Raw genomic sequence first — 23,532 nt, 5'->3', positions numbered from 1 at the left:
GCAGCGTAGAGATGTCAGTGCTAACAGATAAGCAACACTGCGTGAAATAATGGCAGAAATAAATTTTGGATGTACGACGAAAGCACCCTTTAGGACAGTGCGGCGATATTTGGCGTTAATGACCTGTGGCAGCAGACGACTGACTCCAGTACCTTCGTTAACAGCACGAAGTCGCCTGTAGCTACTCCACTGTGCTCGTGACCATATCGGTTGGACCATAAACGACTGGAAAACCGTGGACTCGTATCAGTTGGTAAGAGCCGATTGTAGGGTTCTAATGTGGCGCAGACCCCACGAAGCCATGGACCCAAGTTGTCAACAAGGTAATGCGCAAGCAGGTGGTGGCTCCATAATGGTTTGGGCTGTGTTTAAATAGAATGGTCTGAGTCCTCTGGTCCAACTGAACCGATCATTGACATGAGATTGTTATACTCTGTTACCTGAAGACTATTTGCAGCCATTCATGGACGTCATGTCCCCAAACAACGATGGTATTTTAGTGGATGACAATGCACCATGTCACTAGGCCACAGTTAATCGTGACTGGTTTGAAGAACGTTCTGGACAATTCAAATGATTGGTTTGGGGCCGAAAATGGCCCGACATGAATTCCATCGAACATATATGGGACGTAATCGAGAGATTAGTTCGTGCACAAATTCCTACGCCGGCAACACTCCCTCAGTTATGGACGGCCTTAGAGGCAGCATGGCTCAGTATTTCTGGAGAGATCGTCCAACGACTAATTGAGTCTGTGCCATGTCGAGTTTCTGCATTACGCCGGACAAAAAGGGGTCCGACACGATATTAGGAGGTATCCAATGACTTTTTACGCCTCAGTGTACAAAATTAGGTAGTCGCACACTTACTGGGACACTTCAGTGCACAACATTAACCGGTGGTACATGGGTGATGCATTACCTAAGGACGATCTGAAATTATTGTTATGCGTAAGTATCAATAGTTTTGTTGCTACACCTATGGTACTGGTATCGAAACCATGCCTTTGCTAATTCTGAAGAATTGAAGGAAATATCGGTACAGAAAATCTCCGTGGCTTGGGACCAAAGTAATAGCCTTTCACTACTAGATTAATTCCTATATTGTATCCAGGAAAAACGATTCCATTAAAGAAACCAAATACTGTGTCCAGTCTATAATGAACGTATCAGATTTCAACGACGTGTACCAGTGATGTTACGTACCCACTGCATTAGGAAAGTGGTTCGAGCATTCAACCGAATGAGTAGCAAATGTAGCAAAATGAAGACTTTAATAAATCTGTAGAACTGTATCTTCAAGATCGCTTTCCTGATCTGAGTTACTGAAGGACAGAGAATATAGGAATCACTTCTCTATGTGCTGCCTCCGTAGGTAGATCCCTCCTACAGTAGCTCTCACACTTCAGCCACAGAAATTAGGAAACTGAAAAACCAGTTACGGCGTTTCTGAGTAAGACGTTGCTGTAAAAAGATTTGATTTTTGGAAGACATGTAAGATGAATGCTCATAAAAGGAAAAGACATGATGAATCATCCGAAGTATCTTTGTGATCCTTCCGAAATCAAATGCTATAAAAGATTAGGAGCACATAAAAACATTTTTCCTGATTTTAGCAAAGAGGCAGGAATTCTTTTATTTAACATGTCTACTTGTGTATTGGGAAGGTCTTTTCTCCATACCTGCAGCCACAGTCTCTCGACGTAGAAATCATCTTTTCGCCCAACACCTTGGCACCTTGGAAGTTAAGTATTTTTAGGCAGGGTGTCAGAAGAGAATGGTTCACGTGGAAATGACTTTTCAGTAGAAAAATAGTTTTACTTGTAATAATGGCACGCATGTGTAACATGAAATTTACGCCAAGGCCTATATTTTTATTTTTGCTTGGAAAATTTGTCGTTTCTTATTTTATTTTGCGATCTAGTGGGTTTATGCAACCACAAAAAAAGGTTAACGATGCATAAAACTATCAGTATCTTGCGATAACGTTGACGTGGATAATTTCCACCTTTTAGCATATACTGTATCGTATCTGGTATTGTAGCATCCCTACAGCTGGAATCAAGTGCCTCACGACTTTCATACAGCTTGCATAAGCTGCATGCGCAGAATCGGGCTATACTAGGTGTTTGACACCAGTGGCGTTATCGGATCGCCATCAAGCTTGCAATCAAATTATTGAGCGACCTCGCAGCAGAACCTGAAATGTGAGTAGACGTAGACCAGTTTCAGCATCAAACTGCCTACCAGTAGGAGTTTACCGAAACCTCTGGGCATTCTGCAAAAATTCGCCCAATGCGTGTTCGCTCTTTCTATCAGCCACCTTCAGGTCTTTGTCCTAGCAAAAGAATTATTTTATTTTTTAATAATCCCCTCGTTTCCATGCACTTCTCCAAAAATATACCTCATGAATGTGCTCCAGTGTACTTTTTAGATTTCCCACGTCTCTCCTAGAATATCATAAGGTCATAATATCTTCTAGTTTCCAGACAGAATTCTAGTTAGTCCATTACGTACCTGTATAATATATGTAGCAGAACTCATGAGCTTTCTTAGCTCCAGGTGGTTATTGCAATTCAAGCTGCCATCTATTTGCAGCTATAAAAGCTGAACTGGCATCGGTTCTTGGATACGCTTGCTTCAACAAATTGGGTATTCTGGTATCATGTGGAAACTGGTTCTGCTTTTACATGGATATGGAACTTCTTAAGTAATAGAACCCAGTACGTTGTCCTCGGTGGTGAGTGTTTATCGGAGGTGAGGGTACCATCTGGAGTGCCCTAGGGAAGTGTGCTAGGTCCGCTGTTGTTTTCTATCTACATAAATGATCTTTTGGATAGGGTGGATAGCAGTGTGCAGGTGTTTGCTGATGATGCTGTGGTGTACGGGAAGGTGTCATCGTTGAGTCACTGTAGGATGATACAAGATGACTTGGACAGGATTTGAGATTGGTATAAAGAATAGCTGCTAACTCTAAATATAGATAAATGTAAATTAATGCAGATGAATAGGGAAAAGAATCCTGTAATGTTTGAATACTCCATTAGTAGTGTAGCGCTTGACACAATGACGTCGATTAAATATTTGGGCGTAACATTGCAGAGCGATGTGAAGTGGGACAAGCATGTAATGCCAGTTGTGGGGAAGGCGGATAGTCGTCTTCGGTTCATTGGTAGAATTTTGGGAAGCTGTGGTTAGTCTGTGAAGGAGACCGCTTACACAACACTAATACGACCTACTTTTGAGTACTGCTCGAGCGTTTGGGACCCTTATCAGGTTGGATTGCGGGAGAACATAGAAGGAATTCAGAGGCGGGCTGCTAGATTAGTTACTGGTAGGTTTGATCATCACGCGAGTGTTACGGAAATGCTTCAGGAACTCGGGTGATAGTCTCTATAGGAAAGGATGCGGTCTTTTCGTGAATCGCTACTGAGGAATTTTAGAGAACCAGCATTTGAGGATGACTGCAGTACAATTTTACTGCCGCCAACTTACATTTCTCGGAAAGACCACAAAGATAAGATAAGAGAGATTAAGGCTCGTACAGAGGCATATAGGCAGTCATTTTTCTCTCGTTCTGTTTGGGAGTGGAACAGGGACAGAAGGTGCTAGTTGTGGCACGAGGTACCCTCCGCCACGGATCGTTTGGTGGATTGCGGAGTATGTATGTAGATGTAGATGATAGACATATAAGTAACACATGACCAGGAATAGGCTGTGTTGATTATGCCATAGTGTGTTGGGGTACGATACTTCGCACATTTGACTCCGAACTCGTGCGTACAGAAAGGGCCTCACCACGGCAGTTTGGTGCTGAGGTGCTGTGAGTGGAGCACGCGCTCTGAGCCCCTGCGCTGTTTGTCCAGACGATGGCGGACTGCGGCCGCGAGATGGGGGAGGTGCTGGAGGCGGCGGCGTCGCGCGGGGAGGAGGTCGAGATGAGGGAGGTGAGCGCCCGCTACGCCACCGACGTCATCGCGTCCGTCGCCTTCGGCATCGACATCGACTGCCAGCGCGAACCGGACACCGAGTTCCGGCAGTGGGGGCGGCGCTTCTTCCAGCAGAACTTCCTCAACACCCTCAACGGGATCATCATGGCCATCAACCCGAAGCTACTCAGCATACTGAGGTGCGTGCGGCGTTCGTCAGCACTGTGCTTGCGTTATTGGAGCAAATGGCAGTTGTCAGGGTGTCCGTGTTAGCGTATTCCGTCTCTGTAACAGCATAACTAAATCACATCATAATCTTCGGAAAAGAAAAATCATTTCTGAATTCGACGAATAGCGAGGAGACTATGATAACGATACAGGCCGCGGCAATGAATTAAAACTTGTACCAAGGCCGGAACTCGAAGCTTAGTCTGCTGCTCACAAGGCAGCACCACTCAGTCACGTACGTGTAGTGCTAGAGGTGCACTGCGGCTTGTGCATCTGCCTAGCGAGCCGGGGACACGGGTTTGAATCCTGGCTTATTCACAATTTTTTTTCCATTGTTTCGGTCTGTAGTCATTATCATAAATAAAATTGAGACTTAACACGTCTTTGGAGCATAGAATTCACCTGATTAGTAACGAGACTGTTTATTCGCAACCTCTGGAATTTTAGACGAAATAGAAATATATCTTTTAACAATACCGAAAATTTTTTCGTAGGAATTGCTCGAATGCGCGTACCCAGCGTGATAATTTTACACTAAAGAGCCAAAAAGCTGGTACACCTGCCGAATATTGTGTAGGGTCCCCGCGAGCACCCATAAGTGGCGCAACACGACATGGCATGGGGGGGGGGGGGGGGGGAGTCGAAGATCTCTTCTAAACAGCACGTTGCAAGGCAGCCGAAATATGAACGATAATGTTCAGGTCTGGGGAGGCTGGTCGCCAGCGGAAGTGTCTAAACTCAGAATAATGTACCTGGGGCCGTTCCGTAGCAGTTCTGGAAGTGTGTTGTGTTGCAAGGTCCTGCGCCAATTGCTCAAGTCAGTCGGAATGCACAATGGACATGAAAATATGCAGGTGATCAGACAGGATGCTTAGGGTCACCTGTCAGAGCCGTTTCTAGACGTACCAGGAGTCCCATATCGCTCCAAATGCATACGATCCACCCCATCACAGGGCCTCCAGCAGCTTGAACAATCAGCAGCGTCCATGGATTCATGAGGTTAGCTTAGGTTAAGTTAGGATTCATGAATTTGTCTCCATACCCGTACACTTCCATCCGCTCGATACAATTTTAACGAGGTAACATATTTTCAGTCATCAATTGTCCAACGTCGGTGCTAACAGGCCCAGTTGAGGCGTAAAGATTTGTGTTTTGGAGCCATCAAGGTTATCAAGGTTACACAATTAGGCCTTCGGCTCCGAAAGCCCATATCGATGATGTTTCATTGAATGGTTCGGAGCCGGCCGTGGTGGCCATGCGGTTCTAGGCGCTGTAGTCCGGAACCGCGCGACTGCTACGGTCGCAGGTTCGAATCCTGCCTCGCGCATGGATGTGTGTGATGTCCTTAGGTTAGTTAGGTTTAAGTAGTTCTAAGTTCTAGGGGACTAATAACCCCAGATGTTAAGTCCCATAGTGCTCAGAGCCTTTTGAACCATTTTGAACCAATGGTTCAGACGCTGACACTTGTTGATGGCCCAGCCTTGAAATTAGGAGCAATCTGCGGAAGGGTTCCACTTCTGTCACGTTGAATGATTCTTTTCAGTCGTCGTCGGTGCAGTTACCTACGGGATCTTTTTCCGGCCGCAGCGATCTCGTACATTTGATGTTTTACCGGTTGCTGTTTTTCACGGTACAGTCGTGAAATGGTGGTACGGGAAAATCCCCACTTCATCACTACCTCGAGGGTAGTGGGTCCCATCGCTCGTGCACCGACAATAACACCACGTTCAAACTCACTTAAATCATTATAACCTGCCATTGTAGCAGTAATAACCAATCTAGCAACTGCCCCAGACACTTTTTGTCCTATACAGGCTTATTCTGTCTTTTTACATATGCTTGTATTTGAATATGCATTCCTATACCAGTTTCTTTGGCACTTCAGTGTATAATGAGTTAGTGGAAGATGTTCACGAAGGATTAAACAAAATTGCTAGTTCAAAAATGGTTCAAATGGCTCTGAGCACTATGGGTCTTAACATCTTATCAGTCCCTAGAACTTAGAACTACTTAAAACTAACTAACCTAACGACATCACACAACACCCAGCCATCACGAGGCAGAGAAGATCTCTGACCCCGCCGGGAATCGGACCCAGGAACCCGGGCATGGGAAGCGAGAACGCTACCGCCCGACCACGAGATGCGAGCAAAATTGCTAGTTAACCTGTAATAACACTGTGATATGATGTGCAGAATTATCACCCAAAAACTGGACGTAAACTAAAGAGTAATCCTTCAGTGTGACTTTTCGTTAGGACACTAGAAACTGCAGGCACGGAACAGCGCCACTATTTACTAATAATAAGTTTTTATTTAACACATTCTTTCAGCAGAAAACAAAAATAGAGAGAAAGATACGAGGGTAATCCCAAAAGTATGGTCTCCTATTTTTTATAAATACACTCCTGGAAATGGAAAAAAGAACACATTGACACCGGTGTGTCAGACCCACCATACTTGCTCCGGACACTGCGAGAGGGCTGTACAAGCAATGATCACACGCACGGCACAGCGGACACACCAGGAACCGCGGTGTTGGCCGCCGAATGGCGCTAGCTGCGCAGCATTTGTGCACCGCCGCCGTCAGTGTCAGCCAGTTTGCCGTGGCATACGGAGCTCCATCGCAGTCTTTAACACTGGTAGCATGCCGCGATAGCGTGGACGTGAACCGTATGTGCAGTTGACGGACTTTGAGCGAGGGCGTATAGTGGGCACGCGGGAGGCCGGGTGGACGTACCGCCGAATTGCTCAACACGTGGAGCGTGAGGTCTCCACAGTACATCGATGTTGTCGCCAGTGGTCGGCGGAAGATGCACGTACCCGTCGACCTGGGACCGGACCGCAGCGACGCACGGATGCACGCCAAGACCGTAGGATCCTACGCAGTGTCGTAGGGGACCGCACCGCCACTTCCCAGCAAATTAGGGACACTGTTGCTCCTGGGGTATCGGCGAGGAACATTCGCAACCGTCTCCATGAAGCTGGGCTACGGTCCCGCACACCGTTAGGCCGTCTTCCGCTCACGTTCCAACATCGTGCAGCCCCCCGCCTCCAGTGGTGTCGCGACAGGCGTGAATGGAGGGACGAATGGAGACGTGTCGTCTTCAGCGATGAGAGTCGCTTCTGCCTTGGTGCCAATGATGGTCGTATGCGTGTTTGGCGACGTGAAGGTGAGCGCCACAATCAGGACTGCATACGACCGAGGCACACAGGGCCAACACCCGGCATCATGGTGTGGGGAGCGATCTCCTACACTGGCCGTACACCTCTGGTGATCGTCGAGGGGACACTGAATAGTGCACGGTACATCCAAACCGTCATCGAACCCTTCGTTCTACCATTCCTAGACCGGCAAGGGAACTTGCTGTTCCAACAGGATAATGCACGTCCGCATGTATCCCGTGCCACCCAACGTGCTCTAGAAGGTGTAAGTCAACTACCCTGGCCAGCAAGATCTCCGGATCTGTTTCCCATTGAGCATGTTTGGGACGGGATGAAGCATCGTCTCACGCGGTCTGCACGTCCAGCACGAACGCTGGTCCAACTGAGGCGCCAGGTGGAAATGGCATGGCAAGCCGTTCCACAGGACTACATCCAGCATATCCACGATCGTCTCCATGGGAGAATAGCAGCCTGCATTGCTGCGAAAGGTGGATATACACTGCACTAGTGCCGACATTGTGCATGCTCTGTTGCCTGTGTCTATGTGCCTGTGGTTCTGTCAGTGTGATCATGTGATGTATCTGACCCCAGGAATGTGTCAATAAAGTTTCCCCTTCCTGGGACAAAGAATTCACGGTGTTCTTATTTCAATTTCCAGGAGTGTACATAGACCTGTTTATTTCAACAATGGTTTACATCACTTTACAGCTTGAAACTTTAGGTATTTTTCGACATAATCACCATTCCTGTCGATGCATTTTTGTAGATGCTGTGGCAGTTTCTGTATGTCCATGTCATACCAGCTCGCCGCCATGCTGCTCAGAATGTTGCGAACCTCTTCTTTCACCTCTTCGTCGAAGCTGAATCACTGGGGCCACAATTAACGCTGACAGGTACTGTGAGACTCTGAAAAAACTCAAACGGGCAGTTAAGAACGGAAGAAGAGGAATGTTGAGCAAGGGCGTACACATTCTCCATGACAACACTCGCCCACGCATCGCTGGGCAAAGCGTTGCTCTCCTACAACAGTTTCAGTGGAACATAATCACCCACCCACACTATAGTCGTGACTTGGCGCCCAGTGACTGTCACCTGTTCCCTAGGTTAAAAGAACATTTGGCCGGAAAGCGATTCAGCTCCAACGACGAGGTGAAAGAAGAGTTTCATAACTTTCTGAACAGCATGGCGGCGAGCTGGTATGACAGGGGCATACAAAAACTGCCACAGCGTCTACAAAAATGCATCGACAGAAATGATGATTGTGTCGAAAAATAGCTAAATGGTGAATCTGTAAACTGATGTAAACTATTGTAGGAATAAGCAGGTCTATGTACTTATAAAAATAGGAGACGTTAATTTTGGGATTACCCTCGTATTATGCAGAAGATATGACTCCTAAATCACAACTAAATTACAAGTAATTACAGACTACTAAGATGCAAGAACGTACTTTACTTTAAAATGAAAGGAATATATGAATTAGGAAATCGTAAACCTAGATTAAAAGAGTTTATTTAACAGCGGGGAGGGACAAATACAGTGTCTGAAGGCGGCGTGCTACTAATGAAAGTATTTGTAACGTACTGATCAGATGAGATGCCCTCTGTGTCACACAGGTACTACAGCAGCCTGCCAGCGACTGCAGCATGCTACCTAAGTTATGAGGGGACCTTGCAAACTGCTCCTCTTAGATACTCTTCGTACACACAGAATTTCAAGGCCAGTAAATGTACACCAAATACCTAAAGAACGAAGTTGTTTAGAAAACGCACCGAGAATTAGAAGTTTCTTGACCGCTGTTAAGTGCAAAATATTTCGGGTATTATTAACACTGTCGCTGATAGCTGACTGACTAGCCTGTCTTGTAATTGGAGGTCGTTGGGTCGGTTCTCGGTAGCAGTGACTGCTTTTTGCTTTCAATTGAATTCTACAAAGTGATTCCATGATATTACAAACGTTCAGGTGTAGTGAACTGTAAAGGTATCAGTTCATAGTAGGGAACCCTGGTCCCGAAACGAAAGTTACAAGCGTAAATCATTCTGATACCTCTGACTGTGGACCTCCTCTAATGCAAGCTCTTTGCTCTCCACGCTTTTGGAGGAGGTAGTATGTACCAAAACAAGAGAAAATGTCCGGAAAACATGGGCTCTAAAATGAATACCTTGTGAAGTAAGAGCTATTTTTCAACAGAAAACATTTGTTTCACTGTAACGAAGATGAAGAAATGCTCATAGATCTTGAATTATGCAATTTAGAGCCCATCCCTGTTGTATATTTTTTATTGTTTTAGTCCATAGTACCACCTTCAAAACTATGGAAACCAAAGAGCTCGTGGTAGAAGAGATGTGTTTCACAATACTGAAGATGAACGAGTCCTCACAGCTCTGTATGTGTGCATTTTAGAGACCATATTTATTGCACTTTTATCTTGTTTTGATCCACATTACCACCTCTGAAAGCTGCCTACTAAATGATCTTAGCAACAACAGCAGCACTACATGTATTCCACTGATAGAGAATCAGAACGGTTTCCGCATGTGACTTTTAACTCAGTTGTTTTTGGATCAGGGTCCCTTACCTCAAATTAACACACTTACCCTTTTCCATCACCCTCGAAAGTTTGTAACATCATCCCAGAACCACCCTGCATATTTACTACTGAATACAAACTATTAATTAAGAAATACTGACTCATAAGACTGATGACCTCAGATGTTAAGTCCAATAGTGCACAGAGCCACTGAATTATAAGTTTCCATACAAACAACGTATTTTAAATTTTAATTACTAATCAGGTGAAAATACATTAAACTTTGATACAAACACGCGAAATAACGTATGGTTACATGAAAAATGTATGTTCATCAGTAATACTGTTCAATCTCTACAAACATACGCTAACCAGTACGCCACACTGGCACAGCGGCTTTGCACGGCTGTACTGACTGCCTAGCATGCTTCACTCATCAATCCACATTCCCGTTCACGCCTCAGACCACTTGGTATTCCTCGTAAACTCAGACAGCATTGCTGAGGTTCTCCAACTGTATTGCAGCATCACCTCAACATCGAATGAAACCGAGGTTCCTGCCTCAAACCCAGGCAGAGATACTTCAATCAAATGAAACTGCACTATTCCAAAGACACTTTGAAGCCTCAGATATCTATGATATATATCTGTGAACTGAAGAATCCGTCATTAGTTCGATGATGAGGTGCTATTCCAATGTCGTAGGAGAGCATCTTCAATACTTTTTAAGGGGAATAGCAAGTAGGCGGAGGTGTGGATGGGAATTCGTCTTGAGGAGGGAGGCCCACCGGGGTAGTAGCCACAGTGGCATGCAGATGTAGCGGTTAGCGTTCCTGCCTAGTGAGTAGGACACCACAGTAGATTTATACTGCAGATACTCTTTTGAATTTAAACCTATACTGTAGATACTCTCTCGAATTTTTCTAGTCGAGTACCTGCAAGCCAGCGACAAGTGCACGTTGTTGATTTCAGGGTGAAGAGCAACGCTTCTGGCGTGTCGCACTACTTCCGCAGCATGGTGCGGCAGACGGTGGAGTACAGGGAGGAGAACGGCGTCACGAGGAACGACTTCATGCAGCTGATGATCGAGCTCAAGAACAAGGGCTGCGTGGGCAGCGACAAGCCTGGGGCGCGCAGGGAGGAGGGCGAAGAGGACACGTGGAGTGAGTGTTCGGCACTCCAGTACCTGCCCTGGTGCTGCCACAAGATGAAAGATCACAATGTTAATAAAGCAAACTCATTTCCGAGCTAGGAACACATGTTTATTCGTAAGTACGTCTGGCTTTTCAAAAGTTGGCTGCACGAAAACTACGAGACATGCCGAAAGTAGATCCATATCAGTGGCTAGAGAACGGGGCCGGCCATGGCGTGCCAAACGTCACGCGTGTAGCGAGTGCGGGCAGCGTGCGGGTCGAGGCTCGGCCTGTCACTCGGCTTCACTCGGTCCTTCTCGGGTGAACCCGGAGCAGCGAGCCACTTCGTTAAGCTTCTCCGTGCGGCACCTTTCGGTCGGTACAACTCTCAGCGTTCGGCAGAATCGTCGTGTCCTGGCTGTTTAACCTTCGTTACTTCTTCACAGTATGAAGGACATTCACAGGTCCAATGGCTGTTTGTACAAAAAGAGGCAGTCTATCGTCACAAGGATTTACGAGGGTGAGTCAAATGAAAACCTTTAATTAGTAATAACAAATCGAAATTTCGCGCCGTTAGCCTGTAAGTTGGTAAGCGCGTTACAAACAGCGTGCAGAATGGCCTGTAGGTGACAGCATAGTGCAGAAGCACACATACTGTCGCTGTATCAGTATAAAGATGGCCGCCCCACTTGCGACTTGTACCATCGACATCTACATGACTACTCTGCAATTCACTTTTAAGTGCTTGGCAGAGGGTTCATCGAACCACAATCATACTATCTCTCTACTATTCCACTCCCGAACAGCGAGCGGGAAATACGAACACCTAAACCTTTCTGTTCGAGCTCCGATTTCTCTTATTTTATTTTGATGATCATTCCTACCTATGTAGGTTGGGCTCAATAAAATATTTTCGCATTCGGAAGAGAAAGTTGGTGACTGAAATTTCGTAAAAAGGTCTCGCCGCGACGAAAAACGTCTATGCTGTAATGTCTTCCATCCCAACTCGTGTATCATATCTGCCACACTCTCTCCCCTATAACGTGATAATACAAAACGAGCTGCCCTTTTTTGCACCCTTTCGATGTCCTCCGTCAATCCCACCTGGTAAGGATCCCACACCGCGCAGCAATATTCTAACAGAGGACGAACGAGTGTAGTGTAAGCTGTCTCTTTAGTGGACTTGTTGCATCTTCTAAGTGTCCTGCCAATGAAACGCAGCCTTTGGCTCGCCTTCCCGACAATATTATCTATGTGGTCCTTCTAACTGAAGTTGTTCGTAATTTTAACACCCAGGTACTTAGTTAATTGACAGCCTTGAGAATTGTTCTATTTATCGAGTAATCGAATTCCAACGGATTTCTTATGGAACTCATGTGGATCATCTCACACTTTTCGTTATTTAGCGTCAACTGCCACCTGACACACCATACAGCAATCTTTTCTAAATCGCTTTGCAACTGATACTGGTCTTCGGATGACCTTACTAGACGGTAAATTACAGCATCATCTGCGAACAATCTAAGAGAACTGCTCAGATTGTCACCCAGGTCATTTATATAGATCAGGAACAGCAGAGGTCGCAGGACGCTTCCCTGGGGAACACCTGATATCACTTCAGTTTTACTCGATGATTTGCCGTCTACTACTACGAACTGCGACCTTCCTGACAGGAAATCACGAATCCAGTCGCACAATTGAGACGATACCCCATAGCTCCGCAGCTTGATTAGAAGTCGCTTGTGAGGAACGGTCTCAAAAGCTTTCCGGAAATCTAGAAATACGGAATCAACTTGAGATCCCCTGTCGATAGCGGCCATTACTTCGTGCGAATAAAGAGCTAGCTGCGTTGCACAAGAGCGATGTTTTCTGAAGCCATGCTGATTACGTGTCAATAGATCGTTCCCTTCGAGGTGATTCATGATGTTTGAATACAGTATATGCTCCAAAACCCTACTGCAAACCGACGTCAATGATATAGGTCTGTAGTTAAATGGATTACTCCTACTATCCTTCTTGAACACTGGTGCGACCTGCGCAATTTTCCAATCTGTAGGTACAGATCTATCGGTGAGCGAGTGATTGTATATGAGTGCTAAGTAGGGAGCTATAGTATCAGCGTAATCTGAAAGGAACCTAATCGGTATACAATCTGGACCTGAAGACTTGCCCGTATCAAGCGATTTGAGTTGCTCCGCAACCCCTAAGGTATCTACTTCTAAGAAACTCATGCTAGCAGATGTTCGTGTTTCAAATTCTGGAATATTCCATTCGTCTTCCGTGGTGAAGGAATTTCGGAAAACTGCGTTCAATAACTCCGCTTTAGCGGCTCAGTCGTCGGTAACAGTACCATCGGCACTGCGCAGCGAAGGAAGAACGGCGTTCTGTTATTCCCTTTTTGCGTAGTGAAGGTGTGAAACCTATTGAAATTCATTGACGAATGAAGGTTCAGTACGGTGATGCATGTTTGTCACAGCAGCAAGTCTACGAATGGAGTAGGGAGTTCACAAATGGTGTGGCTCCCGTGGAAGATGCTCTTCGTCCAGGTCAGGCACAACGAGTTGTGACTCCACAGAACATTGCAGCAGTTGAAGCCATAGTGAAGGAAAACCACGAAGTGACACTGAATGATATTGCAGCATGTTTACAGATTAGTCATGGGTCAGCACACCACATTGTGCATCATGTGCTCCATTGTCACAAAGTGTCTGCAAAATGGGTGCCGCAGCAGCTGACTCCCGAAATGAGAGAACGACGTGTTGATGCTTGTGAAGAACTTCATCGGCGCTTTGAATGAGAAGGTGATGGCTTCCTTACAAGAATCGTTACTCGGGACAAAACTTGGGTTCACTTCCACCAACCACTTCCTCATCCACCATACTCATCATACCTTGCCCCAAGCGATTTCCATATGTTTGGGCCACTCAAAGACGCAATGGGAGGAAAGGAGTTCCGTTCTGATGAAGAGGTACGCCATGCAGTGCATGAGTGGTTGCGCAGACTCCCAAATAATTTTTTTCTAAAGGAATTTATGCAGTTTGTAAGTGCTGGAGGACTTGCATTGAGCGTGAGGGAGATTATGTTGAAAAGTGATACAGCTTTGTACCACTTCTGGACAATAAATAATATTTTAAAAAATATTTAAGGTTTTCGTTTGACTGACCATCGTAAAACAAATAAGAATTATGTAACAGAGGGATAAGAATTTTCAGTTCACCTGCTCACTAGGCAGATGTACTGTCCACTACGGCATCCCGGCCCAATGACTTTGTACAACTGCACGGACTTCCATAGCTCACACCCCTCCTCAATACAAATTACCATTCACACCTCAGCCTTCTTGCTATCCCACCTAAACACGAACGGCTAGTTGAACTGAGGAGGAACGCAAGCTAGCATAGTCTGTACCTTTCTGCCAAGCCACTGTGACACGATGGCGAAGTGATTAACGCATCTGCCTAGTGACCAATTCGAATCCTGGCCTTGCTACAAAGCTTCATTCGTGGCGTCAGTCAACATATAAACAACATAGAAGTTCGACACTTAAAAAGATCTTGCAACTACATAATTTTTTTCTTCTTTCATATATCGTACATAACAGTGAGCTGCAGTTTCGCCAACACATCGGCCCCCTTGGCAAAACACTCCTTATGGTTTGATATCATCAATAAGTAAGATACACTTCCACATCGGTGATGCCAACAGGAAGAAAAGAACAACGTTGCCGGAATATGGAAAGCAGCGTATTGAGGAAACATAGACTGATCTGTTTTTCGAGCAACAAATAAGTAAACGGTCCGCTAGGATAACATTTTCACATAAGTTCCAGGAGAAGCGTCAGCTGTATGGACAATATAAACTGTGTTTCGTATCTTCAAGGGTAACACAGGTGTTGGTAAAAAACACAAAAACAAAAATCACTAAAAATATATCAAAACAAAAATTAAACTGAACATTATTGTGTTGTATCTCACACGATTCCCTTTGGTAAAGGGATTATGAAAATGAATGTGGATTTTGTCTAGGCAAAGTATTACGGAAGCTATCTATGTATCCTTATCAAAGTTTATATTACAGAATCGGTGTATTTTAACCTTCGTCTGAAATACACTTATTGCCTCAAAAGGAGTTTATAAACCAGTGCCAAAAATGAGATAGGCATATCTCTCACCTAAAGATTAGTTGGTGGACTATCACGCACAAAACACTACGTTAATTCGAGTAAAAGGTGGTTCTGATTTCTAGTTCGTTAGTAAGCTAAGGAAATTTATGAAAGGGAAGCCACAAACCGAAAAATTTCACCTCACTAATAAAGCTGGTAATGTAAGATTACGTAAAAGATCGGTGTGGAAAGTAACGAGTAATTTCAAACAATTTTATTTAGTGGTCAAAAGTAGCTTGTTACATCACAACCGACTTTTACTACGTAGAATCTAGAATATGACGAACAAAGCAGTCTTTATCTGAAGGAATCGATTTTTTGCAGAATACTCGGTCGCAGTAGATCTTGGGTTTATGAAAATGGCGACGATTTCAATGGAATACTATCACACCCGCCAGCAGAAAGCCGGCGAAAAGAGACTGCCATTTATGTATGCTTATAATTTTGATGAATACTCAGGTCAAAACAGTAAAAGAGTGATCTAAAACGTCATGCGTTGTAATTTTAATATGTAGGATCAGGAGTTAGTTAACAGTTCGTCTATCGACTATTTCTACTTCGAATTTCTTTGTAACGGTAAATTTACTAACTGCCGCGTGAAATACAAAACGTGGGCAACTTTTGCAGAGTTGTCGATGGACGACGTGGCTGCGCAGGCGTTCGTGTTCTTCCTGGCGGGCTTCGAGACGTCTTCGACGACCATGAGCTTCGCCCTCCACGAGCTGGCTCACCACCAGGACATCCAGGCGCGCGTGCAGCAGGAGATAGACACCGTCCTCAAGCAGCACGACGGAAAAGTCACCTACGAGTCAATCAACAGCATGCACTACCTGGAAAAAGTAGTCGCAGGTACGTACGAATTTGCGGGTTTTCCCCTATTTCACTGTTTTGTCGTAAACATGACCGACAGGCATGGGAGAGAATAACTTCAGTTTTAACAAGATTGACGTGAACTGGAAAGAAGGAGGGTTGTTAAACAGGTTCGTGACACCTCAGATTAAAATCAGAAACAAGATGGGAACAAGACTACAAATATAACAAAAAGATGAATTACAGTAAAAATAAACCCTCGCGTCAAAGCATCTGATTGCCTGCCTTAACTAAAGAGCCTCCCATAAGGCAGATGATCTCGTTCATGTTTCCAAAATACAAAGGTGACCAACACTTTGCAACTCACACAGAATTCTGTGAAATTTCCATCCAATTTCTGTCATAAATAACAATTACTGACTAAATTATTAATTTGTGATTCAGAATCTCCAATATAATTCACATGGATCTTTGCCATATTTCTGTAAACAATTTCTGCCTACTTACTTTTCCTGTGTTCGCGGTCCGTTTCATGTTCATGCCATTAGAAGCATGTCCTTGCCGAGACCTATTTTTGACGGACAGAGAGGTCTCATCTCTGTTCCATCACAGTTTATAAGACACAAAATATTCTCTTCCGAGAGCAGTAGTGCATCAATTTAAAAGCTTCACTGTCATACGATAGGCCCAGTACTGAAGCTGCCGTCCCGAGATATGTATTTTGATTTTCTATGGTTTTCGTAAATCAATAAAGGCGATTGCTTGGATGGGAGGAAGTTTGAAATGTACACGGAGAATTTCATTGCCCCATCCTTATTCATATCGAATGTGTGCAACGTCTATAATTACCTCGACGTCGATGAGACGATAAATCTTTCTTTACGCCGAATTTCGACAGTCACATCTATTTGGAACAGTTTCTTCTCGAGAAACATTTATAAGGAAATTTTCTTCGCTTCGAGAAGGGATAGTGAATCCACGCGCGAAGGTGGAAGGGGGATGGAAGGGGGGAGGGAGCAGTTATTTGCTTCATCTGTCTCCGTATACTATCCTTCAATATCGACGTGGAGCATAAGACCTCCAGTATGTAACTTTAGGTGTGTTTGTTAGCATGTGATGGATGTTCCCGCACTGAAGTATAAATGACATCTGTAAACAAAAAAGGGCAGACTGTGCATATGGAGCACGCTAGAAGAGATTACCATGTTCCCAAGTACTTTTAAACTATGGCGACAATGTAATGTTTATAAAGGTGGATCAATGCTTAGTTTCTATTTTCTTAACCCCCCCCCCCCCCCCCTCTGTCTACCACGCCATCAAGTGAAACTAACGCAGTTGTGACATGTAGTGTAGATATAGCAAAAGGTGTGTGTACGTGTGTATGTGTGTGTGTGTGTGGAGACAGGCGAGCAAAGTTTTGTTAAGAGAAGGAAGGAATGAAGAAAAAGGACGAGTTGGCGGAAAATATCTGAGAGCAAAGTAAGGAAAATTCGGATCGCTCCTTCATCAAAATTTTGCAGGGAACCGAGAAGGATTCGCTGTTATCTTCTTTACGTACACGGAATTAAGTGCAACTAAAGGTTAACTATTTTCTACCTGCGTTTATATAGCGAAAGGAATTAATTCCATAATTATTAAATGGAGCATCAATCATCTAAAAGCATCAATTTGGGTAACTGCACATTGCTTCCCAATAGTAAATGGCACTGTAAATGCCTGAGAAACTACTAATATCTGCAGAAATCCATCCTTTGCTCACGTAGAAACATTTATATACCTTTCATTGAAACGTCCCCTTAGAAAAATTATAAATTACTGTGCTTAAACTGACACACAATATTTTTAGCGCAACGCAATCTGACTTTGAAAAATCCCTACAAAAGAATGACCCTGACTAACAATAACCTTTACCTTTCATGAATCACTTACCTCACAAAAATTTTCGTTACTCGAACTACTGCAATATAATGAGCGCCACTACTGCCAGCTAAATAAAAGATTCAAACTACGGAAGTCACTAACTACTGATAGGCACAGTTAGCAAAATGAAAGATTTTGACAGAGAACAAACAATGCATTTACCTTAATAGTGTTCAAAAGTCATAATAGATATATCAGTTCATGATATCCAGTATTACAAATTTACTCTTTCTGGCGGACACACGTCCAGATCGTCCGCTCTCAAAATTCTGCCATCTCTCTCCCCACATACACCACTGCTGGCGGCTCACCTCCAACTGTGCAACGCTACGCGCTGTTAACAGCCAACGGCCGAACACTACAATAACAATGTTCCAACAATGCAAACCAGCCACAGACTGCACACAGCACAGTCAGTGATTTTCACATAGAGTGCTACATGGCGTTACCGACATAAAAACCTAAACAGCCTACTTACATCATTACAGAATCTGGGCCTTTTTTTACTAATGTGAGTAGGCGAAATGTGTGCATTATCAATCATTATACTGGCGGGAACAAGCAAGATTGTGCAAACACTGAAATCGAATTCGGGAGAACTTCAGTTCTAATACCCTGTTTGCCCATTCTGACTTCTGTGGTTACCCTAAATCGAGGATAGTGCTGGAACGTTTTCTTTGAAAAGTACGCTGTTGATTTCCTCCCTGAAACCGAGTTTGTGATCTGTCTGTAATAACGTCGTCGTTGACGGATGTACATTCTTCCACTGTTGGATAGTTCTATGCGCGCTGAGGGCATTATTGGTAACGATAGTAACGCGAACAGTCCCTTTTTGTCAATTATTCGCGGGGGCATTTTATAGGGTTTCAACCAGTAACAAGAGAACATTTTGGAATATTTGTGAATGAGAAAACACGAAAAGAACGTTTTTCTACTCTTCCTGTTACAGAGACGCTGAGGAAGTATCCACCACTCCCTGTACTGAACAGGGAGAGCAACGCCGTGTACAAGATTCCTGACAGCGACGTCGTCCTGGACAAAGGGACGCCCGTCGTTATACCTGTGTACGGTCTGCACCACGACCCGGAGATCTACCCAGACCCGGAGCGCTTCGACCCCGAGAGGTTCTCTGAGGAGCAGAAGGCGCAGAGGCACCCCTACGTGTACCTGCCGTTCGGGGAGGGCCCCCGAATCTGCATAGGTGAGCCACTTAACTCACGTACACTGCGCCTCGACCATCACAGATCCAGCAAATCCACAGAACGACAGCTGAACCTGCGTCAGTATTTAGTTTGTGTAAAAATTTTGGATTAGTTGAAGGCGTGTCAAAGTGAAAGGTAACAAGTTCCTAATTATATTTAGTAGCGGCGTGAGTCGTGCTTCGGTAGCTCAGTTGGTAGAGCAATTGCCCGCGAAAGGCAAAGGTCCCGATTTCGAGTCTCGGTCAGGCACACAGTTTTAATCTGCCAGGAAGTTTCAAACTTCGAAATTCTTACATTTTTTCAGTAATGGAACTGCCGACAGTACTCACAGTACTCCAATGAGAAATTCAAAGAAATTTACACGCCGTATGAATGTATCTTTATAGACGAATTTTAATGAAAAATGAAGGACTTTCAGCATACAAACAACCTGATACGTCAAAAAGAGTGAGATACACAGTAAAAATTTACTCACACGATGACGTAAGTAGTCGTTATTGCTACGGTTCCAAAATATAGAACTGATCGGTATACTAGTGCACCAGACAATGCCTCCACAGACTTGTCACTATAAGAACTAAATAAGGGATGTAATTTGTTTCTTAATAACTGACACTCCTTCCCCAAACCTCTTTTTAAAATCATGGAAACAGAAATGTTATCGGTACAGTGCACAGCAATGAATAAAATACACTAAAATATTCAAAAACAAAGCAGAATTTTCATGTCGACATTGTAATGATTTGCTGGGTCTGATATGGAAGGACAAGCGTGACGTGTATATGACATCAACGGAACACGGGAGTGCAGATATGGTTGAACACGTAGACAAACAATTTAGAACAACAATGAACCCCGAATGCATCCTCGAATACAGTAACTGCTTTTCAAAAATAGATGTTGGCCTTTTCAAAGTCATGAGAAAACTCCTCGAAGCATACCGGCCGGTCGTTGCGGCCGAGCAGTTCTAGGCGCTTCAGTCCGGAGCCACGCTGCTGCTACGGTCGCACGTTCGAATCCTGCCTCGGTCGTGGATGTGTGTGATGTCCTTACTTTAGTTAGGTTTAAGTAGCTCTAAGTCTAGGGGACTGATGACCTCAGATTTTAAGTCCCATAGCCCTTAGAGCCATTTGATTTGCGGTATACCGAAAACTTGATTATATGTATTCGGACGTGGCTCTATTACATATGTAGATTACCCATGAAAAGATATATGGTCAGAAAAAGAAAACATATGTCGTTCAGCGTATAAATGTAGCACAGACAACTGTAAGAACTGTCAGTTACCGGACTACGAAAAGCGTGGAAAACACAGTGTAAAGTGGTTTTACATTTACCGCAATGCTTTCTAAACTACCTTGCCACCATGCCATGCAGGACTACAAAATGCTAGAAATCTAAGAATTTTCCTGTTAGAAATCTGTTTGAGGGGTGCATTGCTTCTTGTAATTGACAGTTTGACAGTCTCTACGGCATCGTGTTATTAGATTCCTTCTGATTATTTCACATATGAAGACCCTCCATATTTATTTTTTTGGGCCATTTTACGTGTGACATATGTCAGAAGGCTACACGAATCAAATTAGTGTTGGTATACACCGGCCATTGGGCTTTTACTGCGATTGTTTTGTGCATTATGCTGTCTTGCTCACCACACGTCGTCACTAACAGCCTGGGCACGGATTTCTTCGAAGTAAGTAGTACAGCAAGGAGTAAAATCGCGAGTCCCTAACAAAAGTCTCACGTCTCTTCGAGAAAGCAGTTGACCCGAAACAATACCAGAAAATGGAAAGTACGAAAAATTTCCCTCATAGTTGGGCTGTATAATGGATACATAGATTACGCGTCTCCAACAGAGTGGAGTGTTTACGATATCACGAAACTACACCAATCAACGCTACTGGAAGAGGTTGCCTTTACTCTGCCTCGAAGTGACTGCGTAAAAAGAGTTGGTAACAAACAAGATTGGGAAGCAACACTGAACGCGTTATCAGACAGCTGTCTCTAACAATCAGTTGGGAAGACCAAACTCTAAACAAAACTATTTGAAACCTCCTGGCTACAAACATACATGACCGTTTCCAGACTTTTTCCTAAGAGAAAAGTGTCAGTGACCGAGATGCTATTATTTGTACATAGAAGGGAAAATGCTAAGACTGGATATGCAAATTTTCTCCAGTTAGCTTGGTTACTGAATGGATTAAGCATTTTAGAGTGAATATTTGATTTGCAAGAATAGTTCAAATTGCATCCGGGCACCATATAATGAATGTGGCTTTGGAAGACATACACATATCTGGTAATACTCGAATTTGCTTACTGTATGGTAAAAGGCTTGTTCTCATGTTTCAGGTATGAGATTTGGGTTGCTGCAGACTAAAGTCGGGCTCACCAACATTCTCTCGAGGTATAACATAGAGCCATGTGAGAAGACCATCCGCCATCTGTCCTTCGAACCCAGGGCGATAGTCCTTACACCAAAAGGCGGTATACAGCTGAGGCTGAGCAAGAGGAACAAAGTCTAGTGTTCCCTATATGCCATCCGATATCGCATAAAAGACAGCTATTTAATATTTTTCATATGTGTACATATTGTAATTAAAAAAAATTTCTTACTGAAACCTTATCATATTGTTAGTAGTAAATAGAATATCATCTGCCAGAAGCACGTATCATGAATTTCGTAACTCACTCATAACGTGAGTAATATCCCCATACAAGTGAGTATAAGAGATTTGCAAGGTGTGATGAGCTGCGACTTCGTAAACCACACTGTGAGCACTGTGCATCGAACATTTGACTCTTAACAACGTACTAACTGATTACAAGATAATGCTTTCGACAGACACGTTTACACATTTTTTTTAACTTCGAATTATACGCGTCACGATGTTGTCACTATCTTTTCAGACAATTTTCTTTCGCTAGAAACAAATAATTTTTACACCCAGCTTAGCAGCAGGCCATACGAGAAAGCAAGGAACGTCATTTGATGCTAACTGCAGGTCACAATTGTTAACATAGTAAACCATTTCTGTGTCTATGCCTACAGTTTCAGCAACACCCTGTGAGAACAAATTTTAGGCGATAGATGATTCCACTGAAGCAGTTATCTCTCATTGTGTAGTGATTATCTGACCGGACTCCTTTGGCTAGAAATGACAGGTATTTATAGCGGTTAGTGAAAAGTCAGTGGGTGCCCTAGTATAAGTAAACAACTAAACGGGCATGGGAAAGGTGCAAGTCATTTATCACAGGTCATTCGTTACTCCGCGGAAGTCCAACAACCTTATTGCACAGATACCATACCACTAATAAAATACAAGTGACTGAGGCAGTTCCTCCAAAATTTCTTCAGTTGAACCCATTGGTTATTAAGTAGTTAATTTACACCAATAACATGCACCAGTTTAGGAAGGACTAACAAGCAAACAGTACAATCAAATATAACTCAAAAAAGCACTTAGCGATGGGCGAACAGTGACACCAGTGATACTGATGGAGATGAATACAGCTTGCAAGAAGTGTCGTAACATAAAATTACGCAAGTCTGCAATCAACACAGATATCCAATAACTGATCAATCAGAGAAGTCTCTTGTGCATATTCAAGATACTGACATGAAAACAAAGTACGAAATAAAGAAATTTGAGATTTACAAGAATATAAAAAAGTATTGCGTTAAAACCAAACTGCAGGCCGGAGTGGTCGTGCGGTTCTAGGCGCTACAGTCTGGAGGCGAGCGACCACTAAGGTCGCAGGTTCGAATCCTGCCTCGGGCATGGATGTGTGTGATGTCCTTAGGTTAGTTAGGATAATTAGTTCTAAGTTCTAGGCTACTGATGACCTCAGAAGTTAAGTCGCACAGGGGTTAAAGCCATTTGAACCAAAATCGAAACCCAAACGGGGAAAACGTGGAAGGGGCAGGTACGGGAGGCTAGGTCTGAATAAGATGGTTTAGAATAAAGCGCACTACTGGTGCCCGATTGCTACGAGACGCAAACTTAACTTATGAGGGATGCCGTCGCAAGACAGGATGCCGCAAATGTCTTAGAGGCTAAGGTCAGACGAAGCAGCGAGCTGCCCGTGAGCACATACGCAGCCGATGCTGGCAGGCTACGCCAGTTGAACCGGCGGGTAACATAACACCCAGGGGCAACGCCTCCAAACGCTACGAACAGCTCGGAAAGTCGAGAGCAAACAAGCAAACCTTACGTATTACGACAAGTATATTACAGTAAGGATTGATAAAAGAAGTTTTGGTTAATCTTAGAATAAAATACAACAAGTTAAGGTAATAACCAAGGAATCACATGTTACTCAGACACATTGACTTACGTGGCTTAAAAGGTAACATGCAAATCTTGAAGTCTAACATTCACACAACTACAATAGTGATTATATTTAAAACAATAAATATTAATTTTTTTCAAAGGAGCAAAATATCACCAGAGT

At 43.9% G+C, this 23,532-nt stretch overlaps 1 protein-coding gene across 2 annotated transcripts in view; it reads left to right on the top strand.

The window, feature by feature from the left end:
• The window catches only part of LOC126271865 (probable cytochrome P450 6a14), a 36,648-nt gene extending 14,919 nt beyond the window's left edge, over positions 1-21,729 (top strand). For both annotated transcript variants that reach the window (XM_049974205.1, XM_049974204.1), the window contains exons 4-8: positions 3,866-4,128; positions 10,823-11,013; positions 15,773-15,994; positions 18,825-19,076; positions 21,430-21,729. In XM_049974205.1, the coding sequence (XP_049830162.1) occupies positions 3,866-4,128; positions 10,823-11,013; positions 15,773-15,994; positions 18,825-19,076; positions 21,430-21,602 (1,101 nt within the window). In that variant the 3' untranslated portion in view covers positions 21,603-21,729. The remainder of the gene's footprint in view (positions 1-3,865; positions 4,129-10,822; positions 11,014-15,772; positions 15,995-18,824; positions 19,077-21,429) is intronic.
• Positions 21,730-23,532: the final 1,803 nt, after the last annotated feature.

The sequence above is a fragment of the Schistocerca gregaria genome, chromosome 5 (genome assembly GCF_023897955.1).
Source record: "Schistocerca gregaria isolate iqSchGreg1 chromosome 5, iqSchGreg1.2, whole genome shotgun sequence".
NCBI classification, from domain to species: Eukaryota; Metazoa; Arthropoda; class Insecta; order Orthoptera; family Acrididae; genus Schistocerca; species Schistocerca gregaria.
The sequence above is the reverse complement of the archived record's forward strand: the minus strand, read 5'-3'. Positions and strand labels throughout refer to the sequence as shown.